This window comes from Micromys minutus (genome assembly GCF_963924665.1).
Source record: "Micromys minutus genome assembly, chromosome: 12".
Classification (NCBI taxonomy): Eukaryota; Metazoa; Chordata; class Mammalia; order Rodentia; family Muridae; genus Micromys; species Micromys minutus.
The window spans coordinates 17214301-17239926 of NC_137981.1; the positions used below are offsets into that span (position 1 = coordinate 17214301).

General features: G+C 35.4%; 2 protein-coding genes across 2 annotated transcripts; both read left to right on the forward strand.

The window, feature by feature from the left end:
* Positions 1-510: 510 nt before the first annotated feature.
* Positions 511-1482, forward strand: OR4K5 (olfactory receptor family 4 subfamily K member 5; the record flags this gene model as incomplete). Its single annotated transcript, XM_080926630.1, has 1 exon — positions 511-1482. One exon carries the CDS (start codon positions 511-513, stop codon positions 1480-1482), a length of 972 nt encoding a protein of 323 aa, XP_080782756.1.
* Positions 1483-15377: 13895 nt separating this feature from the next.
* LOC308428226 (olfactory receptor 4K1-like) lies at positions 15378-16313 on the forward strand (the record flags this gene model as incomplete). Its single annotated transcript, XM_080926636.1, has 1 exon — positions 15378-16313. The coding sequence occupies one exon, from the start codon at positions 15378-15380 to the stop codon at positions 16311-16313; it is 936 nt and encodes a 311-aa protein (XP_080782762.1).
* Positions 16314-25626: the final 9313 nt, after the last annotated feature.

Here is a 25626-nt window from a genome sequence, read left to right on the forward strand (position 1 = left end):
TGTTAATGAAAGTTTTTATTAGTTGATTAAGAATTTTGTACAATGTATTTTGATTGTACAACATCCTCCCCCAAGTCCTTCCAGACCCCTCTCGCTTTCTTACCAACCCTACTTTGTGTCCTTTTCTTTAAAGTGCATCAAATCCAATGTATGACACCCATATATACTTTTATGGAACATGGAAGGCTACACTGTTAAAGACAATTATCTTCTTCTCATCACAGCTATTCTTTGCTAATAGTGCTTCTTCTAGGTATGGGGCTTTGTGCCCATCTTCCCTTTCTTGTTCAAATTATTGGGCATTATTTAAACACTGTTATAGGCTCCTTCTGTCCAGATTTGCTGGCACGGTTGTTCAAGTGTTTGGTACTTAAATTTGGTATTTAGTAAATATGACTTATGCTAGATGTCTCAAAGTCCTTTGCATTAAAATATTATTTCATGGTTCTAATCTGCTTTTTGTCTCCTCTCTGTTAAGGTTGTTTTCATGAAAGGCTGTGGCCTGAATCCATGGATAACACCAATTATTCAATGGTGTCTGAGTTTGTGTTGCTTGGACTCTCTAGTTCTCGGGAACTTCAGATCTTCTACTTCGTCTTATTTTCTGCATTTTACATAGTCATTGTGTTAGGAAACCTGCTCATCATCATAGCTGTGACCTCTGACAGCAGCCTTCATTCCCCGATGTATTTCTTCCTGGGAAACCTTTCCTTTTTTGACATTTGTCAGGCTTCTTTTGCTACCCCTAAAATGATTGTGGACTTTCTGAGAGAACACAAGACTATATCCTTCAGTGGCTGCATAGCCCAAATTTTTTTCATTCACCTCTTTACAGGAGGGGAGATGGTAATCCTAGTCTCCATGGCCTATGATAGATATGTGGCCATATGCAAGCCTCTACATTATATGATCATCATGAACCAGACTACATGTACTACTTTGGTAGTCATCTCCTGGGCCGTGGGCTTGGTACATACATTGAGCCAGTTATCATTTACTGTAAAACTGGCCTTTTGTGGACCCAATGAAGTTGACAGCTTTTTTTGTGACCTTCCTCGTTTGGTCAAACTCGCCTGCATTGACTCATACATTACTGAAATACTAATTGTAGTAAACAGTGGAATTCTTTCCTTAAGTACTTTCTCTCTCTTGGTGAGCTCCTATCTCATAATTCTTGTCACAGTTTGGTTCAAGTCCTCTGCAGCTATGGCCAAGGCATTTTCTACACTTGCTGCTCACATCACGGTAGTAGTATTATTCTTTGGACCTTGCATCTTTATCTATGTGTGGCCTTTTACTACGTATCCTGTGGATAAAATTCTTGCTATATTTTATACAGTTTTCACTCCCATCCTAAATCCAATAATTTACACACTAAGAAATAAAGACATGAAAGCTGTCATGGGAAAAATTGCTGCCCATTACCTCAGACCACCCAAAATTGCTGAAATACCATTTGTAGCAAGGATTTCCTTTTATTGAAGTAAAACGCAAATTAGTCAAATCATTTGTCTACTTACAAATATTTTACATCAAACAATAGAGTAAATAAGAAAGATAAAATAGAAAAGATGGACATTAACAAGTTTATTTATAGTTGCTACCTAAGCGAAAGTTTACTATCCCTTCCCAAATAAAAGGTACTGTGTTTAATTATTAATAGATGAAATAAAACAAAATATTCAGAGTGGTATGTATGCACTAACTGTTTTGGTAACAGGTAAATATAAATATGATCTGAAAACCAAAACCAAAACAAAACAAAGGATCTGCAAATGAGAACCCAATTTTTGCTGGAGATAAATTTAGAACTTTTATCTTATTAGTTTTCTTTGAGAAGTGTCTACAAACTACATGCAATATCTTTAAGATGTCATGGCTTCATTTTCTGGTGTTCAGTGGCTAGCCAATCTACTGCGTTACGATAAAAGGGCATGAGTATAAATAGGATTCTTAGGTTAAGAGAATGTTCTCAGAGTATCAACTGAACTAAGCAAAATCATTTTTTTGGAACCATACTTTAGCATATGAGTTGTTATATAATCAAAATTATGTAATTCAATTTCTCATGTAAAGTGCTCTCTTTAATCAGAGTGATTCTGTTTATATCTTAAGTTATTAGTCATAAAAAAATTTCCACAGGAATCTAAATAAGTCTTGAAGTCTGCTATATAAGTAGCTTTCCAGCTTTGTATTTGGACTAAATATAAGCTTTTCAGTGGAATAAATAAAAAGGCAAAAAGCTAATGTCAAAAATGTACCGAATTGATGATTTGGATTACAAAGAAAATTTCTTCTTAGGGTTTCAGAAATAATTATAGAATTTGCTAATGTTAATTGGAGTTGACATTAGATTTATTTTTCCAAATATTTTAATTCACAAATGACAACAACACTACCATAAACATTAGTCTTTCTTTTGTGCATAGAATGAAACTGACAATGACCTTACCCTGTTATTTGATAATTTTTTATCCTTGAAATTACAATTAATATTTTTAAGACCAATAAGTACTAAAGAAAGTAGTTAGAACTTTTGTTAGCATTGAAAAGAAGAAAAATTTGAATCAAAAAATTCTAAATTTTATGCACCTTCATAAATTGTTTTCACATCGTCTTGTGTTACTTGAAAACAAGTTGTATTTGCAATGTATTACATATTTCCAGAAATCAATACATATATAAAGTTGTAGTATTATATGCTAAGCTGAGTCCTTACCTATATTTCTAGTAATTTCTTCTGAACAATGTCTAGAAAGTCTGAAAGATTTCATGTAACTCAAGAACATTTTTTATTCTCAACTCTTCAGAGAAATTTTTAGAAGCATACTTAACTTTTCAGTACTATTCATGCTAAGGTCAAACTAGATAATTTCTTCCTCTACACATCCACATTGACACTCTTTCTCAAGAGTTCTGAAACTTTCTCTTGGACAAGACATGGTTTAGTTAAGATTGTTTTTTCCTTGTGTCTCTCCTGCAGCTTTAGATACTCTTTACATTTTTCTTGTATGTATTCTAAAAGTTAATATCTACTATGGGGTTATTTCATATTAAATAATCCTTGTATGATTAACAACTGTGTGTTCTCTATTTTGACTACAGTCTGAAAGAGATGCCTCAAAGCATTCTAAAAAAGAACTTGGAAGACAACTAACATTCAAAAACTTCTCATAAAATGTAATATGCATAGGAAACAAAGTTATGGGCTGCTAATTCATCTATTTACACATAAAAGAAGTCATAAATGGAATAGTTCAAATTAAAAAAATATTATTTGTGAGATATGTTCAGTCATTTCATAAAAGTAATGCTTAAAATTTCTCTGATCCATCTCAATAAAGCTATTTCCATGATTAATCAAAGGAGGAGAGCAACCAAGAGACTTAAAGTCCTATAAAACAGACATAATAATAGCCTTAAGGGTGTAGAAATGGCAAGCATAACTTGGTGGCAAGCAATAGCTTTCTAATTCAACTTGAGACCATTAACCAAGAGGAACACATGCCTGGAAATGGAAACTCAGTTTACCAAGACCTTGCTATGTCATAGAACCTAAATCAATAACTTTACTAAACTGTAATAAAACCTATTATCTATATTTTAAATTTTCCTAAACCCACAGCTAACTACTCCTTACAACTCAAAGAAACTTTTTTATCAATAGATAGAGACCATAAAAGAAAATCACAACTAATAAAAATGCTGACCTTTGAAGCCTAATCTGAAGGGATACGTAAACAAAATAATTTCTGTGTCTATAGGCCAAAGACCCATTGTTAATGATAAGGTGGAAAGTTGATAAAAGCCATAAGGTAAGGGAGTTTGTTATAAGATTGTGTCTCTTTGTTATGTCAGAAGCAACATCCATAAGGTTTTACCACCATGACTGGCTACGTATGATATGAACAAGAAAAACATGAGAACTGGTAATGTGGATTGGAGAAAGGCAAAGAAACATCTACCCTGCACAAAATCTATAGAGTTAAGACATGCTAATAATTGCAGAAATTGTCTTTTTCAGGGAAGAACACACCAATTGTGTGTGTGTGTGTATATTACTAAATAAATATACATAGTTCCATGTGTGTAATATCTACATACTTATTTGAGTTTAACAACAAAATAGTCGAGAGTGAACAAGAAATACATGGGAGATTGTGGAGGGAGGAAAGCAAAGACTTAAAATATGAAATTAAAATCTCTGAAACTAAAAGAAATAAAAATTAATAATATAATGTATAGAAATAAATTATGTTAAAATTAAAAAGAAAGAATAAACTGTAAGTTATATGGTGATGCAAACATGTAATCCTGGCCCATGAGAGATAGATGCAGGAAGAACAGAAAATTAAGGTCCCCTCTACTTCATATAGAATTCAAGACTAGACAACAAAAATACAAGATGAGCCTCCAAAATGATAAGGAATGGGGTTGTGGTTTGTGCTAGTGTTGGTGTGAGGGATTGCTGAGTTTGCTTCCTGGCACAAAAAATAAAATAAAATAAACCTGAACAACCAGTAAAACCAAAAGCCCAAAACACAGAGAAATAGACAATAATCGACATATACATTCATGATGGGAAAAGTCTAAGGTTGAGATCCATTATTCAGAGGCTTGCTTGAGTATTTTGAAGGGCTCCTGGTTCTTCACTTTCCTATACCTCTTCTGCCTACATATCTACTCCTTGTCTTCCTGCCATTTCATCCCACAGTGTTTTATAGACATAGAAAACCACCATTTCAAATGTGTCATTTCTTCCTCCTTATCCTCTAAAGTCTCTCCAACTTACAGTAAACTAAAAACTTCAAAGTTAAGATGGACTCAGAAATAAGTAATTATAACATTTCTCCTTGTGTACCTGAGACACCTAACTCAGGACAGTGCTTTCTATTCCATCCATCTTAATAAAAGAAGCAGCACTTTTCTTTAGTACAGAATAAAATTATATTGTGCACATGAATTTTATTTTCATTATGGGATTATTAGTTGAGGGACTGACTGCTAAGTTCAAACCATTTTTGAAAGTGTAAAAGGAACAGCAATGAACACGTATAAGCTTGTATGTCTGTACTAGCATATGCTGGCTGAGTTCTGTTTATGCTTTGGGGGTATTCAGGCACCAATGTGCACAGGGCCTGAAGAAAAGGAATGGAGATTGTCAGGGAGGAATGGGTCCAATGGAACTGGTTGGCTTAAGTATGGGGGAGGAAAAGTCCTTCTCCATCATGGTTTTCAGTGAAGTAGCTCTCTTTATTTATAGGTAATAAGGGCTCTATAAAGATTGGAGTGTGGGTAGGGGATTTTCAGGGTTAGTGCACATTATTGTTTCATACCAAGGTGCTGGGAATGTTTCATTTGCATGAATAGATATGTCCTTACAGGGAGAAAGGAATTTAAGCCTTTAATTTGTTCTTTAAGCTGAGTGACTATCTCAGTAGTGCTGGAGTTGACGGCTACAAGGCTACTTGGACTGTAAAATGCAGACCTCGAACAGGGAGGGAAAGGTCCTTGCACTTGTTAGTATCAAGGTGAGATTTTTGTTTCTGGTTTGGATATGTGTTTTTCTCACTCTTGCTTCAGGCATGTTTCTTGTCACACAGCTCACTTCCAACATCTCCTCCTTTTTGTTTTATAAGGTGCAATATCATTTTCATTTGCTTCTATGTTGGGAATTGTTTGGTATTGTACCAGAAACCAGTTGGCTGTGATTTTGTCATGCTGCTTACATGTCATTTTAAAAATTGGATGAGGAAGGGTACCAGGAAAAATATAGCTCCAATAGCCAGAAAGTGGACAAAATGAGGAGAAGCCAAACTAACAGGGGGTTTGACTACCATGGGGTTGAAGTGTTTGCACATCGTTTGCCTAGAGATCTCATGTAAGTTCTTTGAGAATTTATATGTGTGTTCCACCACTTTGAGACCCAGATTCATTGACATAGAAAGAGCATTCTTCTCCTAATCTAATGCAAGTATCTTCCTGCTCAGCAGTCATTAAGTCTAGAAATCTCCAGGTTTGGAGAACAGCCACTGTTAGGGAGGTCACCTGCCACTGGAGTGACTTGAGACTATCTGTGTTGGAAACCATGGTCAAGTCAAGGTTATCATAGAAACTGTTAGGCAAATGTTTTAACTGATCCTTTTGCTCTAAAACACAAAATATTTAAAGATAACATTTCTATATGTTTTCATTAACACAAGTTGAAACATTTAGTGTGCAAAATTTAGCTAATGAAAATTGCCTGTTCTTTGTTTCAGCTGATATAAGTAATCTGTTAACGTTTAAAGTCTGTTGGGACTGTACAACCAGACTATAATATGAATTTAAATCTGTATCAAAAGAAAGGCTGATTGGAAAAATAGTTCATGAGAAGCAGATGGCCAAAGAGGTTTGGTGACTGTGCAGAGACATTTGTGTCTCAGCTTAGGTGTTCCCATGTAGAGAGGCCAGAGTGTACATCACTTGTTTTGTTGTTTGTTCCGGGTTTGTTTTCCTTCATGTGTGTAGTCAGGATTTCAGGAGGCCTTTCTCACTCAAGTCTAATTATTATTAGCTTCGATGGAATCTGCAGCTTTTCATTTCTGGTTGAAACAAGAGAAAATATCTTTTCCAACACAACACATTTCTTGACTTTTCTGAGTTAAAAATACATACAATGTATGTGTTTGTGTTTAAAATGTATATAAAATATATATAAATGTTTAAAGTTTTTAATATATATAAGATGATTTAATTCAGCAGTCCTTTCTGAAACCTAGTATATTTTTTCACAGCTGTTTTGCCTGATTCATTGACATTTATGGAACTTTGAAATCAATAAATCGTCATTTTTTCCACCTACTTAAAGTACCTGATAAAGGAACCACCATGCTAACCTATGTGTTGTGTGTATAGAGGCCTGGAAAAGTCTAATTAATAGGCAACATTTTGCGGGAGTGGTCATGTTTCTTGGTAGCATTTTAAAGCAGTCTGGGCCTGTTGATGAGCCTTTGCCTATTCTAGGCCCTACTCAAATGTAGCAACTTTCCCATTCATTTTATATATGGGCCAGTGGAACACATCCATTTGAAGGATGTGATTATTCTAGAACCTAAAGAATTCTACTAATGGTTCTTGTTTGTTGGAGTGGCTAGTTGCAATAACTATCACTTAGCTTAGAAAGTAATGGCTCATAACATTTGATTTCTAAAAATTTCACTGAAGTATAAAGTCTTTGATATTGTTGGGATTTATTTCCAATATTTGAATGGTCATGTGTGTTAAAAAGTCATTGCTACTTTTTCCTCATTTTTGTCCAGTCAATCTAGAGTCATCCACCAAGTAGACCAGTATGATATTTTATGAAAGAGAAAGAAGTTCAAAACTGGTGTGACCTAAACCACAATACAAAAGTTAAAGAGTTTAATTAAAACTATAAAAATATATGCTGGCCTTGTTAATAGAAATCAAATTGCTTCATGTGATTCTTCTTAATAGAGATTGAGAAAAATTTCTTTGATAAATCACAGGTTTTTATTCCACACGCCAGTGGGAATATGTTAATTTGATTAAATAAGTATAGCATATCTCTGAGAAAAATTTCAATGAAGTAATTACTTGACCAATTTTGTGGGAGAAAACTGTTAGGCTGTGTGATGTGTCTGTCTTCTGCACAGTACAAATATTTGAATTAAAGAGATGTGGTAGCATTATCACAACCCCTACATTTTCACATATGTATGGATGTCCATAATTTGTTCAATTCTTTACTGAATACATGCACGTGCACACACACACACACACACACACACACACACACACACACACAGCGAGACACACACACATACACACACACACGTGGGACAGGTTGGTGGTAAAGAGTACCCAAGTACTCAGTCGAGATAAGTAAAGCCACGGGAATAATATATGAGATAGTAGAAAGCTTCCTAGTTTCCCAAGAATCATGCTTCATAAGCACTGCACTGCTCATTGGGGCATCATCTATGCCCCAAGTCCCTCCTCTTCAGATAAGATGTGAGCACAGGTCATAAAACCTTCAGGCAGTAACAGGATTGTCCCCAAATATGTAGACAAAGACTAGCCCTCAGTCCAAGCAATAGGAAGTACTGGTTGTCAAACTCCTAACCATTTCAAAATTGTATGTATGTATGTATGTATGTATTATACATACATATATATAATGTGTGTTTGTGTGTGTTTTGGTCAACAGAAAAAGGTGTAAGAATCATTCTATCATTGCAGAGCTTTTGTCCTAAGAGCTGTCAACATGGCTGTTTGGGAAGAGATTTTTTTTCTCACAAAGCTTCTTGCATCCTGTGCTGGAGGCACTTACTGGTTGGTTTTGCCTGGCCCAGCGCCTCATGACAGTGGCAAAACAGGGGCCAATCTGGACCCAGCAGCAAAAGCAGAAGCAGCTCTCCTGGACCTGTGTGCACCCAGTCAGACCCAGCAGCAGTGGTGGCAGAGCACTTCTCCTTCCCTGCTCACCTGAGCTCATGAGGAGCCACTCCCATCGATGACCAGAGATCTGTGTGGAACTAATGGCCAAAAGGCAGAAGTCTTTCCACATCCACTCTAGAGGCCTGCTTTGCTTTGAGTCTGGTTATGAGTCTAGAAGAAACTATTGGTGGGCTTTGAGAAACATCAATATTTTCTTGTGTGTCATTTTCTTTAGCAAAAGTCAGTGCTGGTTTATCAGTCTCTGAGGAATCAATTTTCCTATGTGAAAGAAGCATTAATTTAAGGGGTGGGGCTGAGGGTACCACTTCCTCAGGTGGGGCAAACTCTTGAGAATCTGAAGATTCAAAATTCTCAGCTTCAACAGGGTCCTCCCACACATCCCCACACCAAGTTATAGGATCCCATTCTTTGACAGGTAATGCCCTTCCTTTAACTGCTGACACCCTCTGAGGCTTATAGTTGAATTTTCATTTTAATTCAGCCAGCCTTATAAAGAGGGCTTCACTTTGGTTTTCTGCAACTCAAGCTCTATGGTGGCTGGAGAGAAGATTCACTTAAAGGACACACTTAGCAACCTTTTCATTGCATATTTGTATCTGGAGACGTTCAGTTTTACCATATGGCTAATTCTTTTTCTTCATCATTTTTTTCCAAGATACCAAGAATAACATGACAACAAAATCATTTTCCCATTTTTTTCCATCTTGTAGAAAGGTTTGTACACCAAGCCACCCAATTCATCAAGATAATCAAAGGATTTAGCTTCTTTAAGTTTGAAATATAGTCTCAACCATGGATCTTCAATATTCTCTGAGCTCCCAGAAGGGAAGAGTATCTGGAAAGGTTTAAGTAGCTGAAGGTGCTGGTGAATTATTAAAGTAACTCCAGATTCTTAAAAGAACCATCCTTATACTTCTGCTCTTCTAGAACCAACCTCTGTATTACTCAGGGTTCTCTAGAGTCAAGAAACTTATGGATAGTCTCTACATAGAAAGAGAATTTTTTGGTGACTTAAAAACTGTGTCTAACTCCCCAACATTGGTCGGCAGCAGCTGTGAATGGAAGTCAAAGGATCTGGCAAATGTTCAGTCCCACAAGGCAAGTAGGCAATGAGAGCCTTTCTTCCACTGTCCTTATGTAGGTCTCCATAGATGGTGTCCCAGATTAGAGGTGTGTACTACCACCCATGATATAGGACTTGCTTTGTCCCAGATGACCATGAGCTCAGAGATCTCCTTGCCTTAGTGTCCTAAAATTCATATCCTCTATGACTCAAGAGCAGGAACAAAGGTGAGCATCTAAATTCTTGATTTTGTTTCATTCCAGTTATCATCAAGTTGACAATCAGGAATAGCCACTGCAATCCTCCCTTTTAAAGTTGACACAAATAATATCTACTGCACACATGAAATAATAACAAGATCATGAATACCCCTAACATGATATAAGTATTCCTTGTAAAACTGCAAACACATTTGTAGATTACAATGGGGCAACAGCCCTTGGAAGCATTCTTTTAGTATCTCAACTTAAATATCAATTGATGTTATAAATGTGTTCTTAACAAACTAAAACATAAGCAGCATTCATATTATTTTATTTTTACTGGATATTCTCCATATTTACATTTCATATTTTATCTCCTTTCCTCCCCACACCTCTAGCCCCTCCCCCCACTTGTTTCTGTGATGGTGCTCCCTCTCTCAACACCCTCTCCATATTACTTTATAATCCTCATTGCCACTCCCCTGTTTCTAAGTATTCTTTTCAAATTATAAATTTATAGATTTGGACCTGGAATATAATCACAAAATAAATTTGAGGACCATTTGCAAGCCTCTACTGTTACTAGAAAGCAACAGGGCTTATCGTAGGCTTCTGGAAACAGTGCCAATTAAGAACAAGTGTAGGAAACTGGATGGAAAGGTAAGAGGGGTGGAGAAATGGAAGGGCATGATTAATATAGGGAAAGACCAGAGGGACTCTCAGAAAACCAGGTTAATGAAGATATATATGCAGCAGTGGGGCTCAGAGGGTGGGAGAACTGCTAGAAGCCACAGAGACCTGGGATGTGAGAGGCTACCAGGATTCAGTGAAGATGACATTAGATGAAATGACCAATAATGGGAAGATGGAACCTGAAGAGATACCCTCCAGTAGATAGACAGAGATCTCAATTGAGGCAGGGGCCAACCCACCCATTTTCAAAATTTTAGCCCAGAATTGTTCCTGTCTAAAAGGAATGCATAGACAAAAATGGAGTAGAGTCTGGAAAAAAGGCTACCCAGTGACCAGCCCAAATTTGGGTTCATGCAATGTGCACACACCAAATGCTGACATTATTACTGTGGCCATATTATGTGTGCAGACAGAAGCCTAGCATGGCTGTTCTAAGAGACTTCCCTAGAAACTGACTGAGACAAGTGAGTGCCCTAGTAGCCAACCACTGAATTGAGGTCAGGGATCAATACAGAAGAGATAGAAGAAAAACTGAGGAGCTGAAGGGGATTGCAACCCCATAATAAGAACAACAGTGCCAACCAACCAAGACCCCTCAAAGCTCCCAGAGACTCAGCTAAAAATAAAGGAGTAGACATGGACTGGTTCATTTTCCTGAGACTTCATTTTCCAGCCTTGGTGAGAGAGGATGCACTTAATCTCGTGGAAATTTAATGCCCTAGAAAATGATGCTGCTGGGGGTCAGGTGCGTGTGGGTTGAGGAGTACCATCTCAGAGTCCAGAAAACGGGAATAGGTAAAAATTTGGGGGAGGAGGAATTGGGAAGTAGGGCAACTTTTGAAATGAAAATAACATAATTTTACAGAAAGAAACCAGTATCTAGTAGACTCTGTAATGTCTGCTTGTTAATTTTATTCAGTGTGTAGTTACCAAGAAAGCAATAGTTTCCCCAGTTGGAAAGGCTAAGAATCCATTGTTCTGTCCCCACTGCTAGATGTCTCCAGAGTTTCCATCTGCCTAGTTTCTTAGAGGAGTCTTTGAGAAATGCCGGTCTTCAATCTATAATGTATAAGGGTATCCTAAAGAATTGGGCTTTAATACCAGGGAAAGAATGCTTCTGCTATAGAATATAAAACTTTTGAGCAACAGTTAAGGCAAGCAAAGCTTTCTTCTTCCATAGATGGTGTGATGTGGTGTGGCGTGTTTGTGTGTATGTGTGTGTGTGTTTGTGTGTGTGTGTGTGTGTGTGTGTGTGTGTGTGTATTTGTGTCTGTGTGTCTGTGTGTCTCTGTGTGTGGTTGTGTCTTCTTGTCTCAAATAATGCATTAAGAAACCCCTGGCAGGTGTGTTCAGCTGCATGTGTATAATGATTCCAGCTCTAGTTAAGTTGACAACCAAGATTTAGTATCACAATTTGACTGGTACAGTTCCTAAATATAATTCTACTATTTTTTAATGAAGATGCCCTATATCTACACCAGTATTGTATACAATACAAATATTTAAGCATTTACTAAAAAATTAACTATTTATCATTTTAAAATATGTAACTTCCTAGACATTTAGTGGGATTTTTGAATTAATGAAAATTTATTTTTTTTCTTTTTTATGACTTTATATGAGTGACTTTTACACCTACGTTGTATTTTGTCATTTATATCTATTGCGATTTTTATCTCTTTTCTATTATTTCTTTATTTAATATTTAGAGATATTTTATTTTAAAAGTAAATTATTTCTATTTTGTAGTTTGTATTCAGTGTCAAATATTCATGGTAGAAAAATTAGGGAATAGAATTTTAAAATTATAAATTTTTAATTTACCAGTGTTTTTGCCATTATACAATTTATAATTTGCATCAATTCTGTAAATATATTAAACTTTTCTTTTAAGAGTGTCTGTTTTTGTTAGAAAAATTCAAATATAATTATATCATTTCTCCCTGAATATTCTACATTTTACTGTATTTTTGGCTCAATGATCACATCAATCATTGATTCTTTAACAGTTTAAATTACTGTGTTTTTCTTATCTTAATTTGTATTTTTTCCAAAACAAGTTTTTTTCACTATTTTACAATTGATGACTTTGGGAGACTGTTCAAACATTATTGTTTTTAAAGTAGAATAAGTATTATGATTAAATTTAATCACAAAAAAATTTTAGAGAGATTTATTATTAAACATGTTGTAAAATTTTGCAGAAAATATTTTAGAAAATTAACCAACTCTTTAGGAACAAGACAGCCTGAAACAGCCAGGATCATGTTAGCCTAATTGTACATGTCCTGTTGTAGGTCTATTCTTTTGTTTTCCTAATATTTTTATTGAGGCCATACATATGTGTGCACCCATGAAATAATAAAATGCAAACACTCACTGACAGAGATCTTATTTTCAACCTTATTGATTAAAAAAGAAATAAATGAAATGTACAGTATACAGTATTGAACATCTGAAAAACTTATATAAAATGCAATGAAAGGACTGTAAATCTAAGGAGAAAAAAGAGAAAAGCCTCAAATGCTTAAAGAGTCATTTTAAAGGAGAATAATTTTGGATGTCTAATCCAGATGCTAGAACCAGTGGATGCATTTAACTAGTTTTTGAAGTAAAGAGCTTCTTTTTATAGACAGTCACTGCCTGAAGATAATATGATCACTTATTGACAGTAATTCAGAGGTTAAAACTATCATTTCTCTAAGTCTTAGCTATCAAGCAATCTCTAGATTTTGTAGGTATCTGTTACCTGATTCCAAAAACAAGAAAAAAATAACCACAGTTTTTTTATCCCCATAAAAGTTATTGCAGGGAACAAAATCACTCTTGCTTATTAAGGATTACCACATGTCCCTAGAGGCAGATGCCTTCCTCTATAAATGCAGCTTCCTGGTGGTGAACATATAAAGCTTTCTATTACACAAGCTTAGGCTGTTATAGTTGAGTGGTTGAGGGCAAGAAAAGCAGAGCTAAGTCAAAAGTGTATTACAGATATTTTCAATATGAAGACTCACAGAAGATGATTACACACAAACAGAAGAATCCTAAATCTGCTGAAAGTAAATTAAAAGAACTTACTAAAACTGTAAGTGCTAAGCATAGATTTTGAGCATATTGTTTACAAGTGTAACTGGTAAACATTTTAATGTAAAAGTTAACAACTGAAAGGTGACAAGAAGAAGCTGTTTCAGTTTGGTTGGAAATCTCGTCCAGCATAGGAAAACTGTCTCCACTCCTCTGGATGACTTCTCTTAATCTTTAGAGGACTTGGGTCAAAGTGATACACACGGGGAACTGTGTCACAATCATTACCTATTCTTGGGCAACTTTTGTTAAAAATAGATTTCTATATAGAGAGTATTGAGCTATTAAATAAACAAATGTTTATTGACTATCAATTTAACTGTAATGAAGAATGGGGTTACTAACAAAGTCATAACAAGTTTTGCTCGTAAGTTTATAGTTAAGAAATGAGACAAATATGAGTTAAAATAAAAACAAAAAAAAATGTGCATGCCCCTTGTTTCAGAATTTGGCTGTTGCATTGCTGAAATAAAGATGTTCTCCTATGAGATGTTTACAATTCTGAAATTACTTCTTCCTGAGGTACAAGACCAGTGAAAGATTCAATAACTAAAAGTTTAGATGTTTTCTGTGTGTAGGGACATACATTCTACTTGGTGCCATAATATAACTCCTTTTGTGATTAGAATCTTTAGAAATGAAAACACTTCGAGGGACATTAAATGTTAGGCTTAATCACATAGCTTGAAAGTGTCAATATTTTAAAACTTTACGAGTGAGGAGCTATTTTAGTTATTAGGAAGAAAATAAATTTTAACATTGAATTTAAACTTAAGTTTGAAATCTGAAACAATGAACAGGTTTTAACAATTTGTTTATAATGTTTCGAAATATAAAGAGTTAAAACACTATTAATTAGTAGATATGAAGAAAAATAATTATAAATGACTCTTTATACTTTATACTTTTTAAAGTGTTTGTTTTATTAAATAGGATTTCATTACTTTCCTTCTTTTTCCTCTCTTAGGTAACTTGCAGGGACTTTTGCTAAACCCTCCATTGACATGTTCCCAACCATTTTAAGTTGACAGTGTCTTTCATTTTATTATTGTCACAGGACACACACACCCACAGCCACACACACACACACACACACACATACACACACACACACACACAAATGCACACATGTGTGACTTTTCACAAAGAAATGTAAAAAAATGCAATGTTTTGAGTGTGTGTGTGTGTGTGGTTTTTTTTTTTTGCTGTTGTTTTTGTTTTATGTCTATATATGGTTTCAAGTCTCACCACTTTGCCATGTTGGATCTACCAAAAAATGATGCTAATTCTAACATGGAAGCATTTCTTAGTTCTTTTTCCTGCTTCCTATTTCTGTCCAACCTCCATATTCTCACCTGTCATTCTTTGTCTTTCCTCACCACCCAATAAATGTCTTTATATTACACTCTGAGATGGGTTTTCAGTTAGTATTTTAAATTTTTGTGATGAAAAATGTTTCTTGATTTTAGAAAAGGAGTGAAGGTAATAAACTGTGTTTGTTTCCTGCTTTTAAATTACTGTGTTTTTTATCACATTCTACAATATTTATTTTACTTTTAATTAATGTTAGAAAATTCTGTAAAGTCTTCTGAATGATTCATCTCTACACTTATATGAATATTAACCAAGATGCTAAAACCAAGACAAAACCTTAAGACAAAATTAATACATTGTCTTTTTCTAATTATATCATTTACCTTTCATCATTCTTAATTATCATTTTAAATTCAACTTTCCACGTATGTGTGTTTACATTAATGAGTTAGACTTAAAATCTCACCATCATTTTCTTTATGAATGAGGTCTATTGCTTTGAAATATGATGATAATATTTTTTTAAATTTTTATTTAGGTGACTTTACATTGGATACATGGCTCACAGTAATGAATCCATGGTGTCTGAGTTTGTGCTTCTGGGACTTTCTAAATCTTGGGGATTTCAGCTTGTGCTTTTTACCATCTTCTCTTTCATCTATGTGACATCAGTCTTAGGCAATGCCATGATCATTGTCATCATCTTATCTAGCTCACACTTGAACTCTCCTATGTACTTTTTGCTCAGTAACCTTTCATTCATTGACATCTGCCAATCTAACTTTGCCACTCCTAAGATGCTTATGGACTTTTTTGTTGAACACAAAACTATTTCCTTTGAGGGTTGCATGGCCCAAATATTTTTTCTTCATAGTTTTGTTGGGAGTGAAATGATGTTGCTCTTAGCTATGGGATATGACAGGTTTGTAGCAATATGTAAACCACTTCACTACAATCTAATTATGAATCAGAAGGTATGTATAATTTTTGTGTCAATTTCTTGGTCAGTAGGTATTCTTCATTCTGTGAGCCATTTGGTATTTACAGTGAATCTGCCATTCTGTGGTCCCAATGAGGTTGATAGCTTCTTTTGTGATCTTCCCTTGGTGATAAAGCTTGCTTGCATGGATACATACAGAATGGAAATTTTGACCTTGGTTAACAGTGGTCTGATATCACTGAGCTGTTTCTTGGCTTTAATTATCTCTTATATCATAATTTTGGTCACTGTCCAACGCCAGTCCTCTAGTGGATCATCAAAAGCCCTTTCTACACTAACAGCCCATATCACTGTAGTGATTCTTTTCTTTGGGCCTTGTATTTATTTCTACATATGGCCTTTTAGCCGATTGTCTGTGGATAAGTATCTTTCTGTCTTCTATATCATTTGCACACCTTTCCTGAATCCTATCATATATTCTCTGAGAAATGAAGATGTAAAAGCAGCCTTGAGGAAATGGAGAATCAGTCATGTAAATCCTGGGAAAAACTAAGGATCTCCAAATATAGATTCATAGTGAACCAGAATGAAGACTCTCCTGGGGACTCTAGAATTGTGCAAATCACCATTGTTTGTTCTGTAAATGATTAAGTTAAAAAGATGACCTTTTCCTAACTGCAATTAGTTATATAAAACAAGTTTCTGAGTAAAATTAAGCATGGTTTCATAGAAAAGTCCTCAAGGTTCATAATTTTAAATCATTTTTTTTAAATTGTTAGGGACATTCAAAAGTTATTTTATGTAATACTTTTTCTTAATTCTCTAGAGAGACAGGGCTAATAAAAATTACATATATGGCTTATTAGAGTGGTTTTCAGATTATGAAATTACTATTTTTGTCTCCCAATGAAAAGTCCAGGAATCTAATTTATTTATTCAATGGGGCTAGATGTCTTAGCTAGCCTTGAATATATCACAATAGAGAAGAAATTGGCTTTAATACCAGTGAAGGAAAAAACTTTTTAGTATGAGTGAGGGTAAGCACTGTATGCTTCCTTCTCCCCATGCCTTCTCTATAGGTTGTCACCAGAATATGTTGAACAGATTGGATGTGGGTCTTTCCACATGACACCCCTTTTGTTTAGAGTGATGTTTTCCCTCTTAAGTCACTAAACTAAGAAAAATTTCTGACAGGTGTATATACTTGTGGGTTATAAATTTTATATACTTGTGTAAACATATTATATATTTCTTTACTGTCAGTTGTATTTAAGTTGACAATCATAAATAGTTGTCACAAGTTGAGCACTTGTCATCATTGCACACAGTTTCATCTCACATCATACTTAGGTTTCAAATCAAACCAATAACTGCATAACTATTCCATGCAAAAAATTACAAATATATTATAGTTTACTATGTAACAATTGCACTATTCATGATATAATGATGCCAAATGATATATAACTGTAATTGCCAACTGAAAGCAAAGTGCTTCTGGTGGTTCTTACAGACATTACCAATAAAACTGCTTTTTCTAAATCAGTAACTTCATACTATATTTCAAGATATGTGTTACTCTGCTCAAACAAGAACACATATCTGGTACTGAAACTTCAATCAGAGCTACTATTAACTAAGTTAAACTGTCACTCTTTATAACACATTTGTGTTCTGTAGTTGCCAAATAGGAGAGTTAAAGGGAGATATGTTGGAAACTTCAACACCTGAGATTTTCAAGTCCTTGATGGCTGGCATGATTTTCTGCTATTCCTCCTGTGTTATGATATTGTCTTCAGCTCACTATTTTTCCTTATAAAGGCAAGTCAAGTAGCTTCCATTATGCATTAGTAACTGACAGCCATCTTTACACACTTTAGAGAAGGAATCCGTGAATTCTCCTGACATTTCTATCTATCTATTTGAAATATACATTCTGAAACTCAGGAATAACTACATTGGGTACAGAAACCACTGTAAATTGGGTTTAAGGTTCAATTCCATTAATTACCTGACTGTCATAAGCTTAAATAATGCTACTTTGAGTTTTTTTGAATCATCATCAATTCTGAACCAGTATCCAGTTGATCTCAAAACAGTTGATTGATATTTTTTCCCCTCAGTATACTGTTACCCTTGTAAAAACTGCTAAGTCACTACTGGGAAGAATGGGGAAAATACTATCAGTAAAATTCTTAGGTACTTCTGTAAATTTCTGCCTCAAGAGTAACTGGGCTTCCCTTCATTGACAACTTTTCAAGCTTGTCAAGTGAGGAAAATGGTCCACACTCCAAGATCCACTCTGGGATGGATCCAATACAGCCTTTCTTTCATTTGTTTGGTAATTATTTTTCTTATACATGAAAAAAAGAAAAATGAAATACATTTATTATTATTTCATGTCTGGAAGCAACATGACTGATTCAAAAGTTTTTCAGGAATCTGAGGTTGTACCTCTTACTGGCAGCTGAACTTGGTTTTGGAGGAAACACCTAGATGGTAATGGTTTTGAGGGTATGAAGGAGTCATGGAAAAAGTCTGAGACTTGGCACTGAGGGGCCATTGTTACAGGTGTAGCCTTTGTAACACTTGAAGGCACAGGTTTCAAGGAGTCATGCTGAGAACTGGAAGGTTGATACCATGGTGAAAGCCTAAGAGAGGATATTCTGGAAAATGGAGCTCAGTTGCAGCAAAAGAACCTAAAATTTTGGAGATGCCAGTATATGGGATGACCATGAAAACAGCAGATCCCTTTCAGTAACCCCTGCCTAAGTACCAAAGATAAGCTGTGTGTGTGCTTCAGAGGGCAGAGCTGGAGAAGCAACCCAAGCTCTTTGAATGAAGAAGTCCAGAAGATCCTGAGGGAATCCCAAAGATGGGACCTTGTTTTGATATGATGATGACTGTGTCCTGGTATTTTACTGTTGATTTCAGAAAGTATTTACTTATTATTGATATTATAGGAGAGATTGAATGTTTAAAAAGATTTTAGGTTTGCAAAGAGACTTTGGATATTTAAAGAGATTGAATTTTGAAGTGTTTTAATTTGAACGGGCTGTGGGAATTTTTAAGTTTGTGAAATGTATTGAATTTTGTTATTTATATGTGATGTCGGGGATGAACAATAAAGGAATAATTGTGGCTTAACAATGCCTGTTACGTTGCCCTGTTTAATTGTGTTGGATAACTTTATGTCAACTTGAAACAAGATAAAGCCGTCTGAAAGAAGGCAACTTCAACTAAGAAAATGGCTTCATAAGATTAGATTTTAGACAGGACTTTGAAGCATTTTCTTAGTGATTGATGGGAGAAGGCCCAGCTGCTGTGGGTGACACCAAATCTAGACAGATTGTCCTAGATTCTATAACAAAGAAGGCTGAATGAGCCATGTAAATAGGACCCTTCCATGGTCTCTACATCTGCCTCTGCCTCCAGATTTTTGCTCTGTTTGAGTTTCTTTCCTGATTTTCATTATTAATGAACCATTATATAAAAGTATATGCCATATAAGCATTTTTCCCCATTTTGCTTTTGAGCATGAAATTTCATTGCACCCATATAATCTTTTACTAGGACCCTTGAATTGTTGTTGCTTTTACTGATGAACAAAAAATAACTCTGTCAATGAAAATTATAGTTACAATTATGACTTGAAGTTACAGATCACTGGGGCAGGAAACACATGGTAACTGAATTTTCAAGAATGTGAAGTTTCTTGCTGACAGCTTAGTCTATCAAGAAGTAGAATGTTGACAGGCTTGCAAGCACTCTTCCCCCTGAGCCCACAGGGAGCTTGCCACATACCCTACAGGCTGTCCCAGGAGGGATAACCTGGAGCTCCTGGAGGAGAGATAGCATGGTGCACTCTGAGATCCAGTCCTGTGAGAGGGCAGGGTGACTTTTAAGACTCAAAAATATCTCTGGGGTATAATCCCAGTAGTGGAATAACTGGGTATTCAGGAAATACTGTGTCGAATTCTCTGAGGAAACACCAGTCTGATTTCCAGAGTGGTTATACCAATTCACAACTCCATCAACAGTGGAGAAGTGTTCCTTTTTTTCTGCATCCATGCCAGCATCTGCTGTCATTTGAATTTTTGATCTTAGCCGTTCTGGCTGGTGTGAGGTGGAATCTCAGTATTGTTTTGATTTGCATTTCTCTGATGACTAAGGATGTCGAGCAATTCCTTGGATGCTTCACAGCAATCCGATATTCCTCAATTGAGAGCTTTTTCTTTAGCTCTGTACCCCATTTTTAACAGGATTTTTTAATTCCCTGGTGTCTAACTTCATGAGTTCTTTGTAAACCTTGGATATTAGGCCTCTATCAGATGTTGGGTTAGTAAAAATCTTTTCCCAATCTGTTGGCTTCCATTTTGTTTTCTTGACAGTGTCCTCCTTCCCCTTACAGAAATTTACAGTCTGATTAAGTTCCATTTGTTGATCTTTGATCTTAGAACACAAGCCATTGGTGTTGTGTTCAGGAAATTTTCTCCTGTGCCTATGTGTCCTAAGGTTTTATAATAGTTTCAGTGTATCTGGTTAAATGTGGAGATCTTTGATCCACTTGTACTTGAGCTTTGTATAAGGAGATAAGAAAGAGTCTATTTTCATTTTCTGCATGCTGAGTGTTAGCTAAACCAACACAATTTGTTTATGAGCCTGTTCTTTTTCCATTGAATGTTTACAGCTCTTTTGTCAAAAATCAAGTGACCATATATGTGAGGGTTTATTTCTGGATCTTCTATTTTATTCCATTGATCTTATCTTTGTACCAGCCTATCTCTGTACCAGTACCATGCAGTTTTTAACACTATTGCCTTGTAATATAGCTTGAGGTCAGGGATAGTGATACCCGAAGATGTTTTCTTGTTTTTGAGAATGGATTTTGCTATTCTAAGTTTTTTGTTATTCCAGATGAAATTGTACATTGCTAGAAATGCTCCAATGTCACACGCCCCATGTACCACCAGAAGGAATGGCGTGCAACAACAGGATTCTTCTGCGAACAACCTTTATTGTACAGTACTCTGAGCAGGGGACCCACGTGGAAGAAAAATCCACTGCTTATATATGTTCTTGAGACTTATGTTGCTACCTGATTGGTGTGCCCTCCAGTAGCTCATTAGTATGCCCCAAGAGCAGACTATTGGGCTGGGCAACAGCTCTGTCAGTTGAATCATAGGCGGGAAGCTGGCGCCATATATGGGTGAGGCACCAACAGCTCCCAACACTCCAACATACAACAAAGACACACGTACCACAATGTTCATAGCAGCCCTATTTATAATAGCCAGAAGCAGGAAAGAACCAAGATGTCCTTCTGTAGATGAATGGATACAAAAATTGTGGTATATTTACACAATGGAGTACTACTAAGCTACCAGAAACAATGACTTTATGAAATTCTCTAGAAAATGGATGCATCTAGAGAATATCATCCTGAGTGAGATAACCCAGTCACAAAAGAACAGACATAATATGCAGTCACTGATAATTGGATACTAACCCCAGAAAGCTCTGAACACCCTAGAAACAACTCACAGACGATATGCAGTTCAAGAAAAACAAAGGCCAAAAAATATAAAGAAGAAAATGAAAAACCATTATGCTTAATTTTTACACACCAATAAAACTTTGAATATTTCCAAATTAAATCTTATTTTACATGTACTTTATGCTCATTGTAACTAGTAAGATTTTAATGCATACTATCAAACATTTAAAAAAATCAAGTACTGACAAAAATGCATTCACATATTTTATGCAAAAATGCTTAAAATCTGTCCATTTATCTTTGCTGTTTAAAATAAAGTTGTTCAGTTTAATAAAATAAAAATAAAATGTAAATACAGAGTATCTGATAAAAAAAGAAAAAAAGCAAAACAAAAACAATAAAAACACTCAGGAATGGCCCACATATGGCTGAGCCCCCAGAAAAGCCTTGCAAGAACTCTCCCACCTGAGCACATGATAAGCCCTAAGGCTGCCACACCCTCACAGGCTGTGCAGGGGGAAAATGCCTGGTGATCTCATGGGCAGATAGGCTGGTACACTCTGGGATTGCTTCATTTCAGGCCAGCAAGATGGCCAGGTGACCTCCATAAAGGTCAGGACATGCCTGCCAACAGCTTGGTTTCCAGAACAGCCTCACAAGAGCTCTCCCACCTGAGCCCACAGAAAGAACAAATTCACTGTCATCAGAACTCACTACCTGCATGCAAAGAGCGAAACACCTAGAAATAATTATCTTCTTGAGCCAATGGGTCCTCAGATCCACATGAGAGACAGACTCCAGCCAGAGACAAGAAGAGCACCTATAATCACAGATAACAAGATGGCAAGAGGAAAGGGAAAGATCCTAAGGAATGGAAACCAAGACAACTTGGCAAGATCAGAACCCAGCTCTCCTACCACAACAAATAGTTTGCTAAACACACCAGAAAAACAAGACCTAGACTTGAAATAAAACTTTATGATGATGATGGCGATATTCAAGAAGTGTGTGGAAAATGCTTATAAACAATTACAGGAGAACACACATAAACAAATAGAAGCCCTTAAAGAGGAAACAAAAAATTACTCAAAGAACTACAAGAAAACACAACCAAACAGGTGAAGGAATTAAAAACAGAAATAGAAACAATAAAAAAAAACAGAAAAAGGGAAAATCTAGAGATAGAAAATGTAAAAAGGAAATCAGGAGTCACAGATGCTAGTAATTCCAACAGACTACAAGAGATGGAAGAGCAGATTTCACGGACCAAAGACAACATAGAAAACAGACAAAACAGTCAGAGTAGATGCAAAAACCAAAAAGTTCCTAAACCAAAATGTCCAGGACATTCAGGACAAATGAGAACACCAAACCTAATTATAATAGTTTTAGAAGGGGGCAAAGAATATCAACTGAAAGGCACAGTTATTATCTTAAACAAAATCACAGGAGAAAAATTCCTGCTTTAAGAATGAGAAGATCATGAACATACAAGAAGCCTACAGAATGCCAAATAGATTGGACCAGAAAAGAAAATCCTCCTGACACATAATAGTCAAAACACTAAATATTCAAAATGAAGAAAGAATACTAAAACCTGTAAGGGAAAAGGAAAAGTAACATGTAAGGCAGACCAATCAGAATTTCCCCAGACATCCCATCAGAGACTATGAAAGGTAGAAGATCCTGAACAGACATCATAGAGACCCTAAGTTAACTGAAATGCCAGCCTAGATTACTATATCTAGCAAAAATCTCAATCAACATAGATGGAAAAAACAAGATATTCCAGGACAAAATCAAATCTATAAATATTTGTCCACAAATCCTGTCTTACAAAAGATGATAGATGGAAAAATCCAACACAAGGAAGAAAATTACACACAAGGAAAAGCAAATAAAAGTAATAGTAATAGTAATAATAATAATAATAATAATAATAATAATAATAATAATAATATTGCAAGGAAACCATAAGAAGAAAAGCACACAAACATAACTCAAACTTTAACAACAAAAATAACAAGAAACAACAATCAAATTTCCATAATTTCTTTTAACATCAATGGACTCAATTACCCAATAATAAGGGATAGAATATCAGACTGGAAATATTAACAGAATCCAGCATTTTGTTGCATACAGGAAACTCATCTCAGAGACAAAGACACTTTCTCAACGTAAAAGACCAAGCAAATGGTCCCAGGAAACAAGGTGGAGTAGCTATTCTAATATCAAATAAAATAGATTTTCAGCCAAAAGGTATCAAAAAGATAAGGAAAAATGCTTTTTACTCATCACAGAAAAAATCAATCAAGATGAACTCTCAATCCTGCATATTTATGCTACAAATACAAGGGCACCCACATTTATAAATGAAATCCTACTAATGTTCAAAGCATATATTACACCATACACCATAATAGTGAGAAACTTCAACACCCCACTCTCATCAATGGGCAGATCATTGAGGCAGAAACTGAATAGACATATTGCAAAACTAGCAGAGGTTATGAACCAACTATAAATAACACACATCTACAGAATATTGCATCCTAATACAAATAATATACTTTCTTCTCAGTACACCATGATACTTTCCCCAAAATTGACCATAAAAAATATTCTTAACAGATACAAGACAATGGAAATACTCCCATGCATCCTATCAGATCAACATGGACTAAGGCTTGTCATTAATAACAACAAAGACAACAAAAAGCCCACATATAAATGGAAGCTGAACAATGCTCCGATCAATGATAACATGGTCAAGAAAGAAATAAAGAGAGAAATCAAGGATTTTTTTTAGTATTTAATAAAAATGACACCACTACATATTCAAACTTATGGGGTGCAATAAAAGCAGTACTAAAAGGAAAACTTATAGTTCTAAGTGCATCCAAAAACTAGAGGGCATACACTAGCAGCTGGACAAAACAGTTGAAAGCTCTAGAACAAAAAGAAGCAGATACACCCAGGAGAATTAGATACCAGGAAATAATCAAATTCAGAGCGGAAATCAACTAAGTAGAAACAAAAAGAATAATCAACAAAACCAGGATCTGGTATTTTGAGAAAATTAACCAGATCGATAAACCCTTAGCCTGACTAACTTCAGGTCACAGAGAGAGTATACAAATTAACAAAATCAGAAATGAAAGGGGAGACAAAAGAACAGCAACTGAGGAAATTCGGAAAATCATCAGATCCTACTACAATGCCTAACTCAACAACACTGGAAAATCTGGAGGAAATTGATAAATTTCTAGACAGATACCAGATAACCAAGTTAAATGAACATCAGATAAACCATCTAATCAGTCCCATAACACCTAAAGAAATTGAAGCAGTCATAAAAAGCCTCTCAATCAAAAAAGCCTAGGACCGGATCAGTTTACTGGAGAATTCTATCAGACTTTTATAGAAGACCTAATACCTTTACTCTCCAAACTATTCCACAAAATAGAAACAGAAGAAACTCTACCCAAATCATCCCTCCAAGCCACAATTACACTCATACATAAACCACACAAAGACACTATAAACAAAGAGAAATTCAGACCAATTTCTTTCATGAACATTGATGCAAAATACTTAATAAAATTATTGCAAACCAAATCCAAGAACACATCAAAATAATCATCTACCATGACCAAGCAAGCTATATCCCAGGGATGAAGGAATGGTTCAACATACAGAAATCCATTATCGCAATCAAGCATATAAACAAACTCAAATAAATAAACCACATGATCCTCTCACTAGATGTTGAGACAGTATTCGAAAAAATTGAACACCACTTCATGATAAAAGTCTTGGAAAGATCAGGAATCCAAGGCCCATACCTATATAGTAAAAGAAATATACAGCAAACCAGTAGTCAACATCAAACTAAATAAAGAGAAACTTGAGCAATCCTATTAAAATCAGAGACTAGGCAAGGCTGCCTAATATCCCCCTAGGTATTCAACATAGTACTACAAGTCCTTGACAGAGCAATTAGAAAAAAATAGAAGTCAGAAGGATTCACATTGGAAAGGAAGAAGCCAAAATATCACTATATGCAGATGATATAATAGTATATTTAAGTGACCCCAAAAATTACACCAGAGAATATTTACAGCTAATAATCAACTGCCTTTCTCTACTCAAAAAATAAACAGGCTGAGAAAGAAATAGGAGAATCAACACCATTCACAATAGTCACAAAGACTATTAAATACTTTGGGGTGACCCTAACCAAGAGAGTGAAGGATCTGAATGATGAGAATTTCAACACTTCAAGACTTCAAGAATGAAATGGAAAAAGATCTCAGAAGATGGATAGCTCTCTCAGGTTCATGCATTGGAAAAATCAACATTGTAA